Consider the following 23,794-nt stretch of genomic DNA (forward strand, 5'->3'; position numbering starts at 1 on the left):
AACAAAAATATAAATGGAACAATTAAAGATTTTACTGAGTTGAAATAAATCAATTCATTAGGCCCTAATCTATGGATTTCACATGACTGGGAATACAGATATGCATTTGTTGGTCACATATATACTATATATCCAAAAATATTTTGGACACCCCTTAAAATTAGTGGATTCAGCTATTTCAGCCACACCTGTTGCTTACAGGTATATAAAATGTAGCACACAGCCAAGCAATCTCCATAGACAAACAGTAGAAGGCAGTAGAATGGCCCGTACTGAAGAGCTCAGTGACTTTCAACGTGGCACCATCATAGGATGCCACCTTTCCAACAAGTCAGTCGGCCCTGCTAGAGCTACCCTGGTCAACTGTAAGTGCTGTTATTGTGAAGTGGAAATGTCTAGGAGCAACAACGGCTCAGCCGCAAAGTGGTAGGCCACACAAGCTCACAGAACGGGACCGCCAAGTGCCGAAACACGTAGCACATAAAAATCTTATCCTCGGTTGCAACACTCACTACCGAGTTCCAAACTGCCTCTGGAAGCAACGTCGTCGGGAGCTTCTTGCAATGGGTTTCCATGGCCGAGCAGCCGCACACAAGCCTAAGATCACCATGCGCAAAGGCAAGTGTCACCTGGAGTGGTGTAAAGCTCGTCGCCATTGGACTCTGGAGCAGTAGACGCGTTTCTCTGGAGTGATGAATTGCGCTTCACCATGGGGCGGCAGGTAGCCTAGTGGTTAGAGCGTTGGACTTGGACCAAAAGGTTGCAAGATCGAATCCCCGAGCTGACAAGGTAAAAATCTGTCGTTCTGGCCCTGAACAAGGCAGTTAACCCACTGTTCCTAGGCCGTCATTGAAAATAAGAATGTGTTCTTAACTGACTTGCCTAGTTAAATAAAGGTAAAAAAAAAAAATCTGGAAGTCTGACGGATGAATCTAGGTTTGGCAGATGCCAGGAGAACGCTACCTGCCCCAATGCATAGTGCCAACTGTAAAGTTTGGTGGAGGAGGAATAATGGTCTGGGGCTGTTTTTCATGGTTCGGGCCCTTTAGTTCCAGTGAAGGGAAATCTTAACAATTCTAGACGATTCTGTGCTTTCAACTTTGTGGCAACAGTTTTGGGAAGGCCCTTTCCTGTTTCAGCATGACAATGCTGAACTTGACTGGCCTGCACATAGCCCTGACCTCAACCCCATCAAACACCTTTGGGATGAATTGGAACGCCGAAAGCTAAGGTAACTCAGTTACCTTAGAAAAGCTAAGGTAACTGAGCTAAACTTAGAAAGCTAAGGTAACTGAGCTAAACGACTACCGCCCCGTAGCACTCACATCCGTCATCATGAAGTGCTTTGAGAGACTAGTCAAGGACCATATCACCTCCACCCTACCTGACACCCTAGACCCACTCCAATTTGCTTACCGCCCAAATAGGTCCACAGACGATGCAATCTCAACCACACTGCACACTGCCCTAACCCATCTGGACAAGAGGAATACCTATGTGAGAATGCTGTTCATCGACTACAGCTCAGCATTCAACACCATAGTACCCTCCAAGCTCGTCATCAAGCTCGAGACCCTGGGTCTCGACCCCGCCCTGTGCAACTGGGTACTGGACTTCCTGACGGGCCGCCCCCAGGTGGTGAGGGTAGGCAACAACATCTCCTCCCCGCTGATCCTCAACACTGGGGCCCCACAAGGGTGCGTTCTGAGCCCTCTCCTGTACTCCCTGTTCACCCACGACTGCGTGGCCACGCACGCCTCCAACTCAATCATCAAGTTTGCGGACGACACAACAGTGGTAGGCTTGATTACCAACAACGACGAGACGGCCTACAGGGAGGAGGTGAGGGCCCTCGGAGTGTGGTGTCAGGAAAATAACCTCACACTCAACGTCAACAAAACTAAGGAGATGATTGTGGACTTCAGGAAACAACAGAGGGAACACCCCCATCCACATCGATGGAACAGTAGTGGAGAGGGTAGCAAGTTTTAAGTTCCTCGGCATACACATCACAGACAAACTGAATTGGTCCACTCACACAGACAGCATCGTGAGGAAGGCGCAGCAGCGCCTCTTCAACCTCAGGAGGCTGAAGAAATTCGGCTTGTCACCAAAAGCACTCACAAACTTCTACAGATGCACAATCGAGAGCATCCTGGCGGGCTGTATCACCGCCTGGTATGGCAACTGCACCGCCCTCAACCGTAAGGCTCTCCAGAGGGTAGTGAGGTCTGCACAACGCATCACCGGGGGCAAACTACCTGCCCTCCAGGACACCTACACCACCCGATGCTACAGGAAGGCCATAAAGATCATCAAGGACATCAACCACCCGAGCCACTGCCTGTTCACCCCGCTGTCATCCAGAAGGCGAGGTCAGTACAGGTGCATCAAAGCTGGGACCGAGAGACTGAAAAACAGCTTCTATCTCAAGGCCATCAGACTGTTAAACAGCCACCACTAACATTGAGTGGCTACTGCCAACACACTGTCAATGACACTGACTCTACTCCAGCCACTTTAATAATGGGAATTGATGGGAAATGATGTAAATATATCACTAGCCACTTTAAACAATGCTACCTTATATAATGTTACTTACCCTACATTATTCATCTCATATGCATACGTAGATACTGTACTCTATATCATCGACTGCATCCTTATGTAATACATGTATCACTAGCCACTTTAACTATGCCACTTGGTTTACATACTCATCTCATATGTATATACTGTACTCGATATCATCTACTGTATCTTGCCTATGCTGCTCTGTACCATCACTCATTCATATATCCTTATGTACATATTCTTTATCCCCTTACACTGTGTATAAGACAGTAGTTTTTTGGAATTGTTAGTTAGATTACTTGTTCGTTATTACTGCATTGTCGGAACTAGAAGCACAAGCATTTCGCTACACTCGCATTAACATCTGCTAACCATGTGTATGTGACAAATAAAATTTGATTTGATTTGATTTGACTGTGAGCCAGCCCTAATCGCTCAACATCAGAGCCCGACCTCACTAATGCTCTTGTGGCTGAATGAAAGCAAGTCCCCGCAGCAAAGTTCCAACATCTAGTGGAAAGCCTTCCCAGAAGAGTGGAGGCTGTTATAGCAGCAATGTTACAACATCTAGTGGAAAGCCTTCCCAGAAGAGTGGGGGCTGTTATAGCAGCAAGCGGGGGACCAACTCCATATTAATGCCCATGATTTGTTTATGAGGTGTTCGACTAGAAGGTGTCCACATACTGTTGGTCATGTAGAGTATCTCAACAGGCTGTATCATATAATTAGACCACATCAGTGCATTTGTTACGATAATAATCTATATAAAGTCCAGTCATTTGTTACGATAATAATCTATATAAAGTCCAGTCATTTGTTATGATAATAATCTATATAAAGTCCAGTCATTTGTTACGATAATAATCTATATAAAGTCCAGTCATTTGTTACGATAATAATCTATATAAAGTCCAGTCATTTGTTAAATTAGATGCACATTTGCTAAAACACTATAAAAGACAGAGATAATGGGAAATCCAATGAGAGATGATCTTGCCCTGTTTGAGGATTTACACACGCTACATTTAGCAGACCGCTTTTTAGAGACCGGTGGGACTTTTTTCCCCCAGAAAATACAGATTGGCTCATCAGATATCATTTCCCAAAACCAACCTTATAGGATTATCGAGGATTTAAGAGCTACTTTAGAAAGGCAAACACATGCCGTTCCGGTGCACATCCAAGTGCTGTCCACCCTTGGGGGGTTTGGCAACGAGCACTTTCACCGGGAACTTGCCGAGCGGCATCTCCCAGCCCTCGATGAGCCGACGTTTCAGATGCAATCATCAGCTAAACAAACAGGTTGAAGTCAAGAGGGGTTTCTTTTCCATCAGGGTTCCCAAATAAGGAACAGAGAACTCGACGGCCCCCACGTCGCCATTAAAAACACCACATCCCAAAACGAGTTCATCGACTGGATGTGAACAGGAAATGCTTCCTCTCTTAATGTGAAAGGTGAAAGGTTATGTGAGGATCAAAAGACGCTGCCGAATGTGGTGGCCAGGTGAAAGGTTATGTGAGGATCCAAAGACGCTGCTGTATGTGGTGGCCAGGCGGAAAGAAGGACTGGTTCATTCTGCTGTATGTGGTGGCCAGGTGGAAAGAAGGACTGGTTCATTCTGCTGTATGTGGTGGCCAGGTGGGAAGAAGGACTGGTTCATTCTGCTGTATGTGGTGGCCAGGTGGGAAGAAGGACTGGTTCATTCTGCTGTATGTGGTGGCCAGGTGGAAAGAAGGACTGGTTCATTCTGCTGTATGTGGTGGCCAGGTGGAAAGAAGGACTGGTTCATTCTGCTGTATGTGGTGGCCAGGTGGAAAGAAGGACTCGTTCATTCTGCTGTATGTGGTGGCCAGGTGGGAAGAAGGACTGGTTCATTCTGCTGTATGTGGTGGCCAGGTGGAAAATACGACTCGTTCATTCTGCTGTATGTGGTGGCCAGGTGGGAAGAAGGACTGGTTCATTCTGCTGTATGTGGTGGCCAGGTGGAAAAGAAGGACTGGTTCATTCTGCTGTATGTGGTGGCCAGGTGGGAAGAAGGACTGGTTCATTCTGCTGTATGTGGTGGCCAGGTGGAAAAGAAGGACTGGTTCATTCTCCTGTATGTGGTGGCCAGGTGGAAAGAAGGACTGGTTCATTCTGCTGTATGTGGTGGCCAGGTGGGAAGGAATTCTGCTGTATGTGGTGGCCAGGACTGGTTCATTCTGCTGTATGTGGTGGCCAGGTGGAAAGAAGGACTGGTTCATTCTCCTGTATGTGGTGGCCAGGTGGAAAGAAGGACTGGTTCATTCTGCTGTATGTGGTGGCCAGGTGGAAAGAAGGACTGGTTCATTCTGCTGTATGTGGTGGCCAGGTGGAAAGAAGGACTGGTTCATTCTGCTGTATGTGGTGGCCAGGTGGAAAGAAGGACTGGTTCATTCTGCTGTATGTGGTGGCCAGGTGGAAAGAAGGACTGGTTCATTCTGCTGTATGTGGTGGCCAGGTGGAAAGAAGGACTGGTTCATTCTGCTGTATGTGGTGGCCAGGTGGAAAGAAGGACTGGTTCATTCTGCTGTATGTGGTGGCCAGGTGGAAAGAAGGACTGGTTCATTCTGCTGTATGTGGTGGCCAGGTGGAAAGAAGGACTGGTTCATTCTGCTGTATGTGGTGGCCAGGTGGAAAGAAGGACTGGTTCATTCTGCTGTATGTGGTGGCCAGGTGGAAAGAAGGACTGGTTCATTCTGCTGTATGTGGTGGCCAGGTGGAAAGAAGGACTGGTTCATTCTGCTGTATGTGGTGGCCAGGTGGAAAGAAGGACTGGTTCATTCTCCTGTATGTGGTGGCCAGGTGGAAAAGAAGGACTGGTTCATTCTGCTGTATGTGGTGGCCAGGTGGAAAAGAAGGACTGGTTCATTCTCCTGTATGTGGTGGCCAGGTGGAAAAAGGACTGGTTCATTCTGCTGTATGTGGTGGCCAGGTGGAAAAGAAGGACTGGTTCATTCTCCTGTATGTGGTGGCCAGGTGGAAAAGAAGGGCTTGTTCATTCTGCTGTATGTGGTAGCCAGGTGGAAAAGAAGGACTGGTTCATTCTCCTGTATGTGGTGGCCAGGTGGAAAATACGACTCATTCATTCTGCTGTATGTGGTGGCCAGGTGGAAAAGAAGGACTGGTTCATTCTCCTGTATGTGGTGGCCAGGTGGAAAAGAAGGGCTTGTTCATTCTGCTGTATGTGGTGGCCAGGTGGAAAAGAAGGACTGGTTCATTCTGCTGTATGTGGTGGCCAGGTGGAAAAGAAGGACTGGTTCATTCTGCTGTATGTGGTGGCCAGGTGGAAAAGAAGGACTGGTTCATTCTCCTGTATGTGGTGGCCAGGTGGAAAATACGACTCATTCATTCTCCTGTATGTGGTGGCCAGGTGGAAAAGAAGGACTGGTTCATTCTGCTGTATGTGGTGGCCAGGTGGAAAGAAGGACTGGTTCATTCTGCTGTATGTGGTGGCCAGGTGGAAAATACGACTCATTCATTCTCCTGTATGTGGTGGCCAGGTGGAAAAGAAGGACTGGTTCATTCTGCTGTATGTGGTGGCCAGGTGAAAAGAAGGGCTTGTTCATTCTGCTGTATGTGGTGGCCAGGTGGAAAAGAAGGACTGGTTCATTCTGCTGTATGTGGTGGCCAGGTGGAAAGAAGGACTGGTTCATTCTGCTGTATGTGGTGGCCAGGTGAAAAGAAGGACTGGTTCATTCTGCTGTATGTGGTGGCCAGTATGTGGTGGCCAAAAGAAGGACTGGTTCATTCTCCTGTATGTGGTGGCCAGGTGGAAAACACGACTCATTCATTTTGCTGTATGTGGTGGCCAGGTGGGAAGAAGGACTGGTTCATTCTGCTGTATGTGGTGGCCAGGTGGAAAATACGACTCATTCATTCTGCTGTATGTGGTAGCCAAGGTCAATGCACGAGCACTGAGGCAGAGAACAATCGGTATTTATCAACGGTTATATCCTACCGGTGTGCCTATAATGCTCTTAGGATTGTTCTAGAAATCTCACTTTTTTTTCTCTATGCTTACGAACATTCTAAATTCCGTATTTTAAAACAGTTTCTAAACAATATTGATAAGTGAGGCCCCAGGCCTAAGAGTCGGGGACAGATATGATTCTGGTGACTGGTAATTCTGTGGTAAGGTCTCTCTCTCTCTCACCATAATCTCTCCGACCCGGCATTTGAAGGGTGTGTCCTTATCTCCTCCATCACGCTGCACGCTCACACACACATCCCTCAGAGCACAGCCCTGCAGCTCCAACTGGGAACACCTGGCACACACACGTTATTACAAACAGTATTACTAGCCTATATCACACACACACACACACACACATCCCTCAGAGCACAGCCCTGCAGCTCCAACTGGGAACACCTGGCACACACACACACACACACACACACGTTATTACAAACAGTATTACTAGCCTATATCACACACACACGTTATTACAAACAGTATTACTAGCCTATATCACACACACACACACACACACACACACACGTTATTACAAACAGTATTACTAGCCTATATCACACACACACACACGTTATTACAAACAGTATTACTAGCCTATATCACACACACACACACACACACACACACACACACACACACACACACATCTCTCAGAGCACAGCCCTGCAGCTCCAACACACACACACACAGGTCTTCTTACCTGACAGTCCATCCGTCTGGGTTCCACTGTCCACAGCTCTGAGAGAACTGTCTCATCAACTGGTGGTCCTCTGTTAAAGCAACAGGCTCAATACTGCTGGCTACACACACACACACACACACACACACACAGACACACACACATCAATAATAATACAACACTTTACAACTCAGGTACAGTGCCTTGCGAAAGTATTCGGCCCCCTTGAACTTTGCGACCTTTTGCCACATTTCAGGCTTCCAACATAAAGATATAAAACTGTATTTTTTTGTGAAGAATCAACAACAAGTGGGACACAATCATGAAGTGGAACGACATTTATTGGATATTTCAAACTTTTTTAACAAATCAAAAACTGAAAAATTGGGCGTGCAAAATTATTCAGCCCCTTTACTTTCAGTGCAGCAAACTCCCTCCAGAAGTTCAGTGAGGATCTCTGAATGATCCAATGTTGACCTAAATGACTAATGTTGATAAATACAATCCACCTGTGTGTAATCAAGTCTCCGTATAAATGCACCTGCACTGTGATAGTCTCAGAGGTCTGTTAAAAGCGCAGAGAGCATCATGAAGAACAAGGAACACACCAGGCAGGTCCGAGATACTGTTGTGAAGAAGTTTAAAGCCGGGTTTGGATACAAAAAGATTTCCCAAGCTTTAAACATCCCAAGGAGCACTGTGCAAGCGATAATATTGAAATGGAAGGAGTATCAGACCACTGCAAATCTACCAAGACCTGGCCGTCCCTCTAAACTTTCAGCTCATACAAGGAGAAGACTGATCAGAGATGCAGCCAAGAGGCCCATGATCACTCTGGATGAACTGCAGAGATCTACAGCTGAGGTGGGAGACTCTGTCCATAGGACAACAATCAGTCGTATATTGCACAAATCTGGCCTTTATGGAAGAGTGGCAAGAAGAAAGCCATTTCTTAAAGATATCCATAAAAAGTGTTGTTTAAAGTTTGCCACAAGCCACCTGGGAGACACACCAAACATGTGGAAGAAGGTGCTCTGGTCAGATGAAACCAAAATTGAACTTTTTGGCAACAATGCAAAACGTTATGTTTGGCGTAAAAGCAACACAGCTCATCACCCTGAACACACCATCCCCACTGTCAAACATGGTGGTGGCAGCATCATGGTTTGGGCCTGCTTTTCTTCAGCAGGGACAGGGAAGATGGTTAAAATTGATGGGAAGATGGATGGAGCCAAATACAGGACCATTCTGGAAGAAAACCTGATGGAGTCTGCAAAAGACCTGAGACTGGGACGGAGATTTGTCTTCCAACAAGACAATGATCCAAAACATAAAGCAACATCTACAATGGAATGGTTCAAAAATAAACATATCCAGGTGTTAGAATGGCCAAGTCAAAGTCCAGACCTGAATCTAATCGAGAATCTGTGGAATGAACTGAAAACTGCTGTTCACAAATGCTCTCCATCCAACCTCACTGAGCTCGAGCTGTTTTGCAAGGAGGAATGGGAAAAAATTTCAGTCTCTCGATGTGCAAAACTGATAGAGACATACCCCAAGCGACTTACAGCTGTAATCGCAGCAAAAGGTGGCCCTACAAAGTATTAACTTAAGGGGGCTGAATAATTTTGCACGCCCAATTTTTCAGTTTTTGATTTGTTAAAAAAGTTTGAAATATCCAATAAATGTCGTTCCACTTCATGATTGTGTCCCACTTGTTGTTGATTCTTCACAAAAAAATACAGTTTTATATCTTTATGTTTGAAGCCTGAAATGTGGCAAAAGGTCGCAAAGTTCAAGGGGGCCGAATACTTTCGCAAGGCACTGTATATCCTGAACTGTGTGTGATATGACTCACTAGGTATATCCTGAACTGTGTGATATGACTCACTAGGTATATCCTGAACTGTGTGTGATATGACTCACTAGGTATATCCTGAACTGTGTGATATGACTCACTAGGTATATCCTGAACATCTCTGTGTGATATGACTCACTAGGTATATCCTGAACTGTGTGTGATATGACTCACTAGGTATATCCTGAACTGTGTGTGATATGACTCACTAGGTATATCCTGAACTGTGTGATATGACTCACTAGGTATATCCTGAACTGTGTGTGAGATATGACTCACTAGGTATATCCTGAACTGTGTGTGATATGACTCACTAGGTATATCCTGAACACCTCTGTGTGATATGACTCACTAGGTATATCCTGAACTGTGTGTGATATGACTCACTAGGTATATCCTGAACACCTCTGTGTGATATGACTCACTAGGTATATCCTGAACTGTGTGTGATATGACTCACTAGGTATATCCTGAACTGTGTGTGAGACATGACTCACTAGGTATATCCTGAACACCTCTGTGTGATATGACTCACTAGGTATATCCTGAACTGTGTGTGAGATATGACTCACTAGGTATATCCTGAACTGTGTGTGATATGACTCACTAGGTATATCCTGAACTGTGTGTGAGACATGACTCACTAGGTATATCCTGAACACCTCTGTGTGATATGACTCACTAGGTATATCCTGAACTGTGTGTGATATGACTCACTAGGTATATCCTGAAGACCTCTGTGTGATATGACTCACTAGGTATATCCTGAACTGTGTGATATGACTCACTAGGTATATCCTGAAGACCTCTGTGTGATATGACTCACTAGGTATATCCTGAACACCTCTGTGTGTGCAGAGTGTAGCATCAGCAGTCTTTAACTCCAGAGAGACAGTGACCCCAGGAGACGGCTTATAGATCAGAGACACAAAGACCCTGGAGGATAGAGGCACCTGGAGAGAAAAGATCCTGGGAGGGGAGAGAGGGAGAAAAGAGGGAGCGATGGGAAGGGGAAGAGAGGGAGAAGAGGGGGAGCGAGGGGAAGGGGAAGAGAGGGAGCGAGGGGAAGGGGAAGAGAGGGAGCGAGGGGAAGGGGAAGAGAGGGAGCGAGGGGAAGGGGAAGAGAGGGAGCGAGGGGAAGGGGGAGAGAGGGAGCAATGGGAAGGGGAAGAGAGGGAGAAGAGAGGGAGCAATGGGAAGGGGAAGAGAGGGAGCGATGGGAAGGGGAAGAGAGGGAGCAATGGGAAGGGGAAGAGAGGGAGAAGAGAGGGAGCAATGGGAAGGGGAAGAGAGGGAGCGATGGGGAAGGGGAAGAGAGGGAGAAAGAGGGAGCGAGGGGAAGGGGAAGAGAGGGAGAAGAGAGGGAGCAATGGGAAGGGGAAGAGAGGGAGCGATGGGAAGGGGAACAGAGGGAGAAGAGAGGGAGAAGAGAGGGAGCGATGGGAAGGGGAACAGAGGGAGAAGAGAGGGAGCGAGGGGAAGGGGAAGAGAGGGAGCGAGGGGAAGGGGAAGAGAGGGAGAAGAGAGGGAGCGAGGGGAAGGGGAAGAGAGGGAGCGAGGGGAAGGGGAAGAGAGAGAGCGAGGGGGGAAGGGGAAGAGAGGGAGCGAGGGGAAGGGGAAGAGAGGGGAAGGGGAAGAGAGGGAGAAGAGAGGGAGCGATGGGAAGAGAGAGGGAGCGAGGAGCGAGGGGAAGAGAGAGGGAGCGAGGGGAAGAGCAAGGAGCGAGGGGAAGAGAGGGAACGAGGGGAAGAGAGAGGGAGCGATGGGAAGAGAGAGGGAGCGAGGGGAAGAGAGGAAATGAGGGGAAGAGAGGGAGCGAGGGGAAGAGAGGGAGCGAGGGGAAGAGAGAGAGGAGCGAGGGGAAGAGAGGGAGCGAGGGGAAGAGAGAGGGAGCGAGGGGAAGCGAGAGGAACCGAGGGGAAGAGAGAGGGAGCGAGGGAGCGAGGGGAAGAGAGAGGGAGCGAGGGGAAGAGAGAGGGAGCGATGGGAAGGGGAGAGAGGGAGCGAGGGGAAGAGAGAGGGAGCGAGAGGGATGGGAAGGGGAGAGAGGGAGCGATGGGAAGGGGAGAGAGGGAGCGATGGGAAGGGGAAGAGAGGGAGCGAGGGGAAGAGAGAGGGAGCGATGGGAAGGGAGAGAGGGAGCGATGGGAAGGGGAGAGAGGGAGAAGAGAGGGAGCGATGGGAAGGGGAAGAGAGGGAGAAGAGAGGGAGAAGAGAGGGAGAGAGGGGAAGGGGAAGAGAGGGAGAAGAGAGGGAGAAGAGAGGGAGCGATGGGAAGGGGAAGAGAGGGAGAAGAGAGGGAGCGAGGGGAAGGGGAAGAGAGGGAGAAGAGAGGGAGCGAGGGGAAGGGGAAGAGAGGGAGAAGAGAGAGGGAGCGAGGGGAAGAGAGCGGGAGTGAGGGGAAGAGAGAGGGAGCGAGGGGAAGAGAGAGGAAGCGAGGGGAAGAGAGAGGGAGCGAGGGGAAGAGAGATGGAGCGAGAGGGAGCGAGGGGAAGAGAGAGGGAGCGAGGGGAAGAGAGAGAGGCCATAGCATTTGAATCCTTAAAGCTGTAAGAGGAATATACAAGCCCTCATGAACACACACTCCCCTACACACTCCCCCCCCACACACTCCCCCACTCCCCCACACACACCCCTACACACTCCCCCACACACTCCCCTACACACTCCCCCACACACTCCCCCCACACACACACCCCCCACACACTCCCCACACACACACTACACCCCCACACACTCCCCTACCTGGCGCAGACTTTAGACAGCATGGAGGGTAGGACGCCCTCTACGAGCAGAGAGCTGCCCCCGCTCCAGGCATCTTCAGGGCAGCCCTGGGTCCTCAGCCAGCCCTCCCCCTCGAGGGTCTCTCTGTAGTATAGGGGTTGCAGCTCCTGGGCATCCAGGTTGAACCAGCTACGATCCACCTCACGCTACACAACCCAGCAGACACACACAGGACAGGTCAGAGGGTAACTACAGGACACGAATAGGACAGAATCCCATCCAATGATACATAGTGCAGTACAATGCATTCCAACGAAGACCCAGATCCTTGTTGTTACTCATAGTGTGACAGTCATGGAATTTTGGATGCATGATAATTGGTCAGCCAAACGACCGCAGTCTCCGTAATAACCACTGAGCACATTTTCTCCCTTCCTCCTCTCCTAACTGCATGTGCTGCCATAGAAATAAAACGAATAGAACAGGCGTCCCCATTCAAGTCAATTATGGCATAATGGGTGGACTGGCAGCCATTGCGAGTGTACCCATAGGAGCAGAGCAGGAAGTGTACCCATAGGAGCAAAGCAGGAAGTGTACCCATAGGAGCAGAGCAGGAAGTGTACCCATAGGAGCAAAGCAGGAAGTGTACCCATAGGAGCAGAGCAGGAAGTGTACCCATAGGAGCAAAGCAGGAAGTGTACCCATAGGAGCAAAGCAGGAAGTGTACCCATAGGAGCAAAGCAGGAAGTGTACCCATAGGAGCAAAGCAGGAAGTGTACCCATAGGAGCAGAGCAGGAAGTGTACCCATAGGAGCAAAGCAGGAAGTGTACCCATAGGAGCAAAGCAGGAAGTGTACCCATAGGAGCAGAGCAGGAAGTGTACCCATAGGAGCAGAGCAGGAAGTGTACCCATAGGAGCAGAGCAGGAAGTGTACCCATAGGAGCAGAGCAGGAAGTGTACCCATAGGAGCAGAGCAGGAAGTGTACCCATCAATATGTGCTGTGATTTGTTGATACAACTCAAATACATTATATTGCATGAGCCACATCAGTTAACATCATTTGAATGAAAATTCTACATTATCATGGAAAGTATTGCATCACAATACCCAGGCAGCCATGGTGGGGGCAATTTTATGAATATTCTAGACATAGAACCCGTCCTCTGATTGGTTGACTCACTCACCTGTCCCCTCCAGTAGAGGCTGGTCCCAGCACCCTGGCAGAAGGAGGAGACGAAAGGGAGGGGCGACGAGGGCCGGTGGACATACAGGAAGTCAGACAGAAGAGACCAGAACCTGCAGACAGGAAACAGGATGTGACATTGTAGGATACGACATAGGAGGGTCACTTTCGACTGTGGCTATGCTACGTGTGGTATGAGTGAGCGCTTTTATAAGAGAGAAAATATAGTATATTTTATTAGTTTATTCAACAGGGTCCAGGGACCATGTATAACAAACATGGCACCAGATGTTAGCATCAGATGTTAGCGCCAGGTGTTAGCGCCAGGTGTTAGCTACATGCCTTGTACTCATCTAAAGTCCTTAGATAGACAGCATCACTTCATATTTCCCAGAGGCATTTAAGGTGTGGCGTTCGATAAAACATCCCACTACATTAGTAGACACTAGACAAAACAACCACAGCGCTACATTAGACAAAACAACCACAGCGCTACATTAGACAAAACAACCACAGCGCTACACTAGACAAAACAACCACAGCGCTACACTAGACAAAACAACCACAGCGCTACACTAGACAAAACAACCACAGCGCTACACTAGACAAAACAACCACAGCGCTACATTAGACAAAACAACCACAGCGCTACATTAGACAAAACAACCACAGCGCTACATTAGACAAAACAACCACAGCGCTACATTAGACAAAACAACCACAGCGCTGCACTAGACAAAACAACCACAGCGCTACACTAGACAAAACAACCACAGTGCTACACTAGACAAAACAACCACAGCGCTACACTAGACAAAACAACCACAGCGCTACATTAGACAAAACAACCACAGCGCTACACTAGACAAAACAACCACAGCGCTACATTAGACAAAACAACCACAGCGCTACACTAGACAAAATCCCCAAAACAACCACAGCGCTACACTAGACAAAACAACCACAGCGCTACACTAGACAAAACAACCACAGCGCTACATCAGACAAAATCCCCAAAACAACCACAGCGCTACACTAGACAAAACAACCACAGCGCTGCACTAGACAAAATCCCCAAAACAACCACAGCGCTGCACTAGACAAAATCCCCAAAACAACCACAGCGCTGCACTAGACAAAATCCCCAAAACAACCACAGCGCTGCACTAGACAAAATCCCCAAAACAACCACAGCGCTACATTAGACAAAACAACCACAGCGCTACACTAGACAAAACAACCACAGCGCTACACTAGACAAAACAACCACAGCGCTACACTAGACAAAACAACCACAGCGCTACATTAGACAAAACAACCACAGCGCTACATTAGACAAAACAACCACAGCGCTGCATTAGACAAAACAACCACAGCGCTACACTAGACAAAACAACCACAGTGCTACACTAGACAAAACAACCACAGTGCTACACTAGACAAAACAACCACAGCGCTACACTAGACAAAACAACCACAGCGCTACATCAGACAAAATCCCCAAAACAACCACAGCGCTACACTAGACAAAACAACCACAGCGCTGCACTACACAAAATCCCCAAAACAACCACAGCGCTGCACTAGACAAAATCCCCAAAACAACCACAGCGCTACATTAGACAAAACAACCACAGCGCTACACTAGACAAAACAACCACAGCGCTACACTAGACAAAACAACCACAGCGCTACACTAGACAAAACAACCACAGCGCTACATTAGACAAAACAACCACAGCGCTACATTAGACAAAACAACCACAGCGCTACACTAGACAAAACAACCACAGTGCTACACTAGACAAAACAACCACAGTGCTACACTAGACAAAACAACCACAGCGCTACACTAGACAAAACAACCACAGCGCTACATCAGACAAAATCCCCAAAACAACCACAGCGCTACACTAGACAAAACAACCACAGCGCTGCACTACACAAAATCCCCAAAACAACCACAGCGCTGCACTAGACAAAATCCCCAAAACAACCACAGCGCTGCACTAGACAAAATCCCCAAAACAACCACAGCGCTGCACTAGACAAAATCCCCAAAACAACCACAGCGCTACATTAGACAAAACAACCACAGCTACACTAGACAAAACAACCACAGCGCTACACTAGACAAAAACAACCACAGCGCTACACTAGACAAAACAACCACAGCGCTACATTAGACAAAACAACCACAGCGCTACATTAGACAAAACAACCACAGCGCTGCATTAGACAAAACAACCACAGCGCTACACTAGACAAAACAACCACAGCGCTACACTAGACAAAACAACCACAGTGCTACACTAGACAAAACAACCACAGCGCTACACTAGACAAAACAACCACAGCGCTGCACTAGACAGTAAAAGCAGCAGAAGTTCATCTCACTTGTCCTGTTCCTTCCTGAAGTCATTCTTGTCTGGGATGGACTCGTACACCCAGCCTGGAGCAAAGATGGCTGTGGAGAAGTCGTGTTTACGAATCATCTCCAGAGCCTGGGGAGGGAGGGACTGGTGTTTATATATTGTTACGAGCACACACCACTTTATGATCACACACACACACACACTCACACACTCACACACAATAAATTCCACTTCTTTAAGAAGACACACGCACGTACCTGTGACTAAGCACTGACACACACACACCCCACCCTTCTCCCACCATCTCCCCCCCCTCCCTCCCCAACCCCCCTCTGACCCCCCTCAAACCCTCCCCCTCACCCTCCCCCTCCGACCCCCCCCTCCTCCTACCCTCCGACCCTCCCCTCCGTTCTCCCCCCCTCCGACCCGACCCTCCCAGTTCTAACCTTATTAGTCTCCAACTTCCCCCCCACCACCTCTCCCCTGGCGAACACGTCCACCCCAACAAAGATGTCCGCCAGCCGGCCCTGAGCAGCTGAGTAGGCCTTCATTCCCTCCAGGTTCTGCTCTGTCCAGTTATAGTTGGTGAAGATACCATCACACGCTGAGAAAAACACTCTGAGAGAAGGGGGGAGTGGAGAGAGAGAGAGAGAGTTGAAGGGGGGAGTGGAGAGAGAGAGAGAGAGTTGAAGGGGGAGTGGAGAGAGAGAGAGAGAGAGTTGAAGGGGGAGTGGAGAGAGAGAGAGGTGAAGGGGGAGTGGAGAGAGAGAGAGAGAGTTGAGGGGGGAGTGGAGAGAGAGAGAGAGAGGTGAAGGGGGAGTGGAGAGAGAGAGAGAGAGTTGAAGGGGGGGGGAGAGAGAGAGAGAGAGAGAGAGAGAGAGTTGAAGGGGGAGTGGAGAGAGAGAGTTGAATGAAGGGGGAGTGGAGAGAGAGAGAGAGAGTTGAAGGGGGAGTGGAGAGAGAGAGAGGTGAAGGGGGGTGGAGAGAGAGAGAGAGTTGAAGGGGGAGTGGAGGAGAGAGAGTTGAAGGGGGAGTGAGAGAGAGAGAGGTGAAGGGGGGGGGAGAGAGAGAGAGAGAGTTGAAGGGGGAGTGGAGAGAGAGAGAGAGAGTGAAGGGGAGTGGAGAGAGACAGGTGAAGGAGGGAGTGGAGAGAGAGAGAGAGAGAGAGAGGTGAAGGGGGAGTGGGAGAGAGTTGAAGGGGGAGTGGAGAGAGAGAGGTGAAGGGGGGGGAGAGAGAGAGAGAGAGAGAGGTGAAGGGGGGAGTGGAGAGAGAGACAGGTGAAGGGGGAGGGGGGAGAGAGACAGGTGAAGGGGGGAGAGAGAGAGAGAGAGAGAGAGAGAGAGAGGTGAAGGGGGAGTGGAGAGAGAGTTGAAGGGGGAGTGGGAGAGAGAGAGGGGGGGGAGAGTGGAGAGAGAGGTGAAGGGGAGTGGAGAGAGAGAGGTTGAGGGGGAGAGAGAGAGAGAGAGAGTTGAAGGGGGAGGGAGAGAGAGAGAGAGAGAGAGAGAGAGAGTTGAGAGAGGGAGTTGAAGGGGGAGTGAGAGAGGTTAAGGGGGAGTGGAGAGAGAGAGAGAGAGAGAGGGGGAGAGAGAGAGAGAGAGAGAGATGAAGGGGGAGTGGAGAGAGAGAGAGGTGTAAATTATCTCCTTATCTTCCCTATCCACATTTTCCAGTCCCTCACCTTCTCACCTCCTCTCCCCCTCCCCCCCTCACCTCCTCTCCCCCTCCCTCACCTCCTCTCCCCCCTCCCTCACCTCCTCTCCCCCGTCCACCTACCTGTTGGATGGGTTGAGTTCATTCTGCCATTTGAGCTGTCCGTTCTCCAGAACAGAGTCATACCACAAAACCATACTACCAGGGACTCTCTCGTGCATCTGGTCCGTCAGATAACGTAGAAACAGAGGAGTGTTCTTGACAGCAGTCTCCTAATTACACGAGAGGAGACGGAGGGCAGGGAACATACACGTTATCAATCATCGATGTGTTTCCCAATGGCCCCCTCTGTCTCCTACAGGAGGCTGTAGACAGGGAGGGTGTAGACATGGAGGCTGTAGACCTAAAGGAGACTTGTCATTGTTGACGTTCTGGGTTCAGCACAGTAATATAGGTCAGTATACTGTAGGACAGCAGATAACAGGGAGGCTGTCGACCTAAAGGAGACTTGTCATTGTTGACGTTCTGGGTTCAGCACAGTAATATAGGTCAGTATACTGTAGGACAGCAGATAACAGGGAGGCTGTAGACCTAAAGGAGACTTGTCATTGTTGACGTTCTGGGTTCAGCACAGTGTGCAGACACCTGATGAGGTCATTACTGCTGTTTCTACCATACTGCTTTAGCCTGTACACTCCTTTCAGAAGTAAACAAGTGTCTACAGGTGAAGAGGTGTAAAGACTGACTGTGTCCCCAATGGCACCGGATTCACTATATAGGGCACTACTTATAGGGAATAGAAGGGGAATATAATGCACTAGTTATAGGGAATAGAGGGGGAATATAGTGCACTACTTATAGGGAATAGAAGGGGAATATAGTGCACTACTTACAGGGAATAGAAGGGGAATATAGTGCACTAGTTATAGGGAATAGAGGGGGAATATATAGAGCATTAGTTATAGGAAATAGAGGGGGAATATAGTGCACTAGTTATAGGGAATAGAGGGGGAATATAGTGCACTAGTTATAGGGAATAGAGGGGGAATATAGTGCACTAGTTATAGGGAATAGAAGGGGAATATAGGAATAGAGAGGGGAATATAGTGCACTAGTTATAGGGAATAGAGGGGAATATAGTGCACTTAGTTAGGGAATAGAGGGGAATATAGTGCACTAGTTATATGGAATAGAGGGGAATATAGTGCACTGCACTGAGTTATAGGGAATAGAGGGGGAATATATAGTGCACTAGTTATAGTTATAGGAAATAGTGCACTAGTTATAGGGAATAGAGGGGAATATAGTGCACTAGTTATAGGGAATAGAGGGGAATATAGTGCACTAGTTATATAGAAGGGGAATATAGTGCACTAGTTATAGGGAATAGAAGGGGAATATAGTGCACTAGTTATAGGGAATAGAAGGGGAATATAGTGCACTAGTTATAGGGAATAGAGGGGAATATAGTGCACTAGTTATAGGGAATAGAGGGGAATATAGTGCACTAGGGAATAGAAGGGGAATATAGTGCACTAGTTATAGGGAATAGGAATAGCACTAGTTATAGGGAATAGGGGAATATAGTGCACTAGTTATAGGGAATAGTGCACTAGTTATAGGGAATAGAGGGGGAATATAGTGCACTAGTTATAGGGAATAGAGGGGGAATATAGTGCACTAGTTATAGGGAATAGAGGGGGAATATAGTGCACTAGTTATAGGGAATAGAGGGGGAATATAGTGCACTAGTTATAGGGAATAGAGGGGGAATATAGTGCACTAGTTATAGGGAATAGAGGGGGAATATAGTGCACTAGTTATAGGGAATAGAGGGGGAATATAGTGCACTAGTTATAGGGAATAGGGGGAATAGTTATAGGGGAATATAGTGCACTAGTTATAGGGAATAGAAGGGGAATATAGTGCACTAGTTATAGGGAATAGAGGGGGAATATAGTGCACTAGTTATAGGGAATAGAGGGGGAATATAGTGCACTAGTTATAGGGAATAGAGGGGGAATATAGTGCCATTTTTCAACGCACCCACAACATAATGAAAACCAACGTCTCTATAGCACAGCAATAGACAAAGAGTTTAGTGTAGAATAACAAATTGTTTAAAGTTATAAAACTCACACCGAGAGGGTTCTCGATGTTGATCAGCCAACCATCGAAGCCGTAACAGTGGGCTATCTGAACCAGCCTATCAGCTACGGCCCTGTAAGACTCCTCCTCTTTCAGGAAGACCTCGCACATCTTCCCCCCGTCCGTCCACTCAGTGATGAAGGTGCCTGGAGAACAAGCCAATCACAGCCGTCGATCAGTCACTGTGGAACTCAAACAGACCAATCAGCAGTGTGACTTTAAGGCCGTCAGATCGGCACCTATATTCTCAACGTGAGCCCTTTCAGTACTGAAGAAGGCAAACGTCCCAACCGTTTCCGATATGAATCCAACACCTAGAATATAATCTGTTTGATATAGAAGGCTTGTGTTCTCTCTCCTGTACACTGTGTAAACTATTAGAATGTCATCTGTTAGGTTCAACCCCTTATACTGTACATCTCACTGTATATGACCTGAGTGTAGACAACACTTCCTCTGAGTGTAGACAACACTTCCTCTGAGTGGTAGACAACACTTCCTCTGAGTGGTAGACAACACTTCCTCTGACTGGTAGACAACACTTCCTCTGAGTGGTAGACAACACTTCCTCTGAGTGGTAGACAACACTTCCTCTGAGTGGTAGACAACACTTCCTCTGAGTGGTAGACAACACTTCCTCTGAGTGGTAGACAACACTTCCTCTGAGTGGTAGACAACACTTCCTCTGAGTGGTAGACAACACTTCCTCTGAGTGGTAGACAACACTTCCTCTGAGTGGTAGACAACACTTCCTCTGAGTGTAGACAACACTTCCTCTGAGTGGTAGACAACACTTCCTCTGAGTGGTAGACAACACTTCCTCTGACTGGTAGACAACACTTCCTCTGACTGGTAGACAACACTTCCTCTGAGTGGTAGACAACACTTCCTCTGAGTGGTAGACAACACTTCCTCTGACTGGTAGACAACACTTCCTCTGAGTGTAGACAACACTTCCTCTGAGTGTAGACAACACTTCCTCTGAGTGGTAGACAACACTTCCTCTGAGTGTAGACAACACTTCCTCTGAGAGTAGACAACACTTCCTCTGAGTGGTAGACAACACTTCCTCTGAGTGGTAGCCAACACTTCCTCTGAGTGGTAGACAACACTTCCTCTGAGTGTAGGCAACACTTCCTCTGAGTGTAGACAACACTTCCTCTGAGTGGTAGACAACACTTCCTCTGAGTGGTAGACAACACTTCCTCTGAGTGGTAGACAACACTTCCTCTGAGTGTAGACAACACTTCCTCTGAGTGTAGACAACACTTCCTCTGAGTGTAGACAACACTTCCTCTGAGTGGTAGACAACACTTCCTCTGAGTGGTAGACAACACTTCCTCTGAGTGGTAGACAACACTTCCTCTGAGTGGTAGACAACACTTCCTCTGAGTGTAGACAACACTTCCTCTGAGTGTAGACAACACTTCCTCTGAGTGTAGACAACACTTCCTCTGAGTGTAGACAACACTTCCTCTGAGTGGTAGACAACACTTCCTCTGAGTGTAGACAACACTTCCTCTGAGTGGTAGACAACACTTCCTCTGAGTGGTAGACAACACTTCCTCTGAGTGGTAGACAACACTTCCTCTGAGTGGTAGACAACACTTCCTCTGAGTGAAGGCAGAGAACAGACTGGTGGAAACCAGTAGTGTACAATAATGTACTACATACTGTAATACTGTACCACTTTCACACTGCTGGGCCGGCCAGAATGAACCTAACCGTGATGACTTGAATATTTGGACATTTCAGCATGCTTGACGACACATTACCAGGCCCACTTAGACCCTACAGCTGGGGTTCGGCTCGGTTCGGCTCGGTACTGTGAAAAGATATATAACTACAAGGGTATTATTGACTCCCAATAATCTCTGCTTTCTCCTGAAGTGTGCACTTATTCACTTCCCTTCATGGATTTGACAGGAAATGACTCCCCTCTCTACCCCCATCTCTATACCAATCCAATGTTTTCCCATTCGTGGGGAGTAGTGAACAAGTACACACTTGTTCAGGAGGAAAGAGAGGTTATTGGGACGTGGCCCCGTTGAGTCTCACCCAGGACGATGACTCCGTGTCTGTGAGCAGCGTTGGTCCAGACGGACGGGGGGATGGTCACCGTGTTGTGGCTGAAGTAGTTAAACACGTCGATGTACTGCCAGTGGTAGAACACATAGGGAGCATCCGACTCTGCTCCCTGCAGAAACCTGAGGGGAGAGGTCAGGGGTCAAAGGTGAGAGGGAATTTAGTCGTACCACTTAGCAAAACACTTTTAATCCAAAAAAGGGACTTCCAACACAATGAGTACGTTGTTATGTGAGAATTTAGTAATAGCCTATCGTAGAAGAGTCATGAGTGTGCAAACAAAGTCTACTGTGGCAGTTCATTGTTTCACAGGTGAGAGTTCAGAGGTGAGAGGTCAACCTACCTGTCATCCAGGTATCCGCCCATCATGTCGTGACTCACCAGAGTCCGGTGCGGCGTGCTGGCCAGAGAAGGCTCCCGATTGGCCAGGGGCACCGTCGCCACGTTGAAAGGGTTGGCCTCGCTGCGTTTCCACGACAACAGCTCCTCCAGGGACTGAAGGCCGGAGCTGATTGGCTCGGTGGTGTCCGGGTCATAATGCTTAGCTGTAAAGGGAAAGGCACAGATTGGTTCGTTCTTTGTGCTTTAGGTAACATTTGAGTTTTCACTGAATACGGTTGATTACTGTGTCTTCAGGTCGGCATGGCGACCAAACAACCTGGGTGAGCAGAACGAACAGGGACAGTATTACTATAACCTGAGTGTTAGAGCTATTTCATCATTCCACTGTCCTGTCATTTCCTAAGGATAAAAACCCTTCTGAAACTCAGAGGCTCTGTACTGTTAGACAGTCTATATTATGTACTGTTATACAGTCTATACAGTCTATACTCTGTACTGTTATACAGTCTAGTCTATATTCTGTACTGTTATACAGTCTATATTCTGTACTGTTATACAGTCTATATTCTGTACTGTTATACAGTCTATACAGTCTATACTCTGTACTGTTATACAGTCTATACAGTCTATATTCTGTACTGTTATACAGTCTATACTCTGATACAGTCTATACAGTCTATATTCTGTACTGTTATACAGTCTATACAGTCTATACTCTGTACTGTTATACAGTCTATACTCTGTAGACAGTCTATACTCTGATACAGTCTATACTCTGTATACAGTCTATACTCTGATACAGTCTATACTCTATAGACAGTCTATACTCTGTAGACAGTCTATACAGTCTATATTCTGTACTGTTATACAGTCTATACTCTGTACTGCTATACAGTCTATACTCTGTACTGTTATACAGTCTATACTCTGTATACAGTCTATACTCTGTACTGTTATACAGTCTATACTCTATACAGTCTATACTCTGTATACAGTCTATACTCTTATACAGTCTATACTCTGTATACAGTCTATACTCTGTAGACAGTCTATACTCTGATACAGTCTATACTCTGATACAGTCTATACTCTGTATACAGTCTATACTGCTATACACAAGTCTATGTACTGCTGATACAGTCTATCTATACTGTACTGATACAGTCTATATTAGTACATACAGTCTAGTAGATACAGTCTATATTCTGTACAGCCATACAGTCTATACCTGTAGACACAGTCTATTAGTACTATATACAGTCTACAGTCTATACAGTCTATATTACAGTACTATATTAGTACCTGATACAGTCTATACAGTCATGTACTGTACCATACTGCTATACAGTCTATATTATGTACTGTATACAGTCTACCATATATGTACTCTATAGTACCATACAGTCTATACTCTATAGACAGTCTATACTCTGTAGACAGTCTATACTCTGTAGACAGTCTATACCCTGTACCAACCTGGCAGAGACGAGGCTCCATACTTGATGACTTCATGAACACTTCTCAACTCAACTGGCTCATCCAAGCAAGACTCCAAACTGGTGAAATATGAATGACAATACATTTAGAATGTACAGTACAGTACCATACAGTACAGTACCATACAGTACAGTACCATAGAATACAGTACCATAGAGTACAGTACCGTACCATAGAGTACAGTACCATACAGTACAGTACCATAGAGTACAGTACCATACAGTACAGTACCATACAGTACAGTACCATACAGTACCATACAGTACAGTACCATACAGTACAGTACCATACAGTACAGTACCATACAGTACAGTACAGTACCATAGAGTACAGTACCATACAGTACAGTACAGTACCATAGAGTACAGTACCATACAGTACAGTACAGTACCATAGAGTACAGTACCATAGAGTACAGTACAGTACCATACAGTACAGTACAGTACCATACAGTACAGTACCATACAGTACAGTACCATACAGTACAGTACCATACAGTACAGTACCATACAGTACAGTACCATACAGTACAGTACCATACAGTACAGTACCATACAGTACAGTACAGTACCATACAGTACAGTACCATACAGTACAGTACCATACAGTACAGTACCATACAGTACAGTACCATACAGTACAGTACCATACAGTACAGTACCATACAGTACAGTACCATAC

The 23,794-nt window shown here is 47.3% G+C and overlaps 1 protein-coding gene across 1 annotated transcript in view; it reads right to left on the minus strand.

Moving 5' to 3' along the window:
- Positions 1 to 23,794, minus strand: part of LOC121844325 (cytosolic endo-beta-N-acetylglucosaminidase-like) — a 28,566-nt gene that overhangs the window by 706 nt on the left and 4,066 nt on the right. The window contains 12 exon segments of the mRNA XM_042314305.1: positions 6,750 to 6,861; positions 7,270 to 7,369; positions 9,933 to 10,075; positions 11,852 to 12,036; positions 13,017 to 13,128; positions 15,413 to 15,519; positions 15,837 to 16,008; positions 17,165 to 17,313; positions 19,181 to 19,335; positions 21,248 to 21,396; positions 21,618 to 21,819; positions 23,093 to 23,172. Coding sequence (XP_042170239.1) covers positions 6,750 to 6,861; positions 7,270 to 7,369; positions 9,933 to 10,075; positions 11,852 to 12,036; positions 13,017 to 13,128; positions 15,413 to 15,519; positions 15,837 to 16,008; positions 17,165 to 17,313; positions 19,181 to 19,335; positions 21,248 to 21,396; positions 21,618 to 21,819; positions 23,093 to 23,172 — 1,666 coding nt within the window.

This window comes from Oncorhynchus tshawytscha, unplaced genomic scaffold, assembly GCF_018296145.1.
Source record: "Oncorhynchus tshawytscha isolate Ot180627B unplaced genomic scaffold, Otsh_v2.0 Un_contig_7103_pilon_pilon, whole genome shotgun sequence".
NCBI lineage: Eukaryota > Metazoa > Chordata > Actinopteri > Salmoniformes > Salmonidae > Oncorhynchus > Oncorhynchus tshawytscha.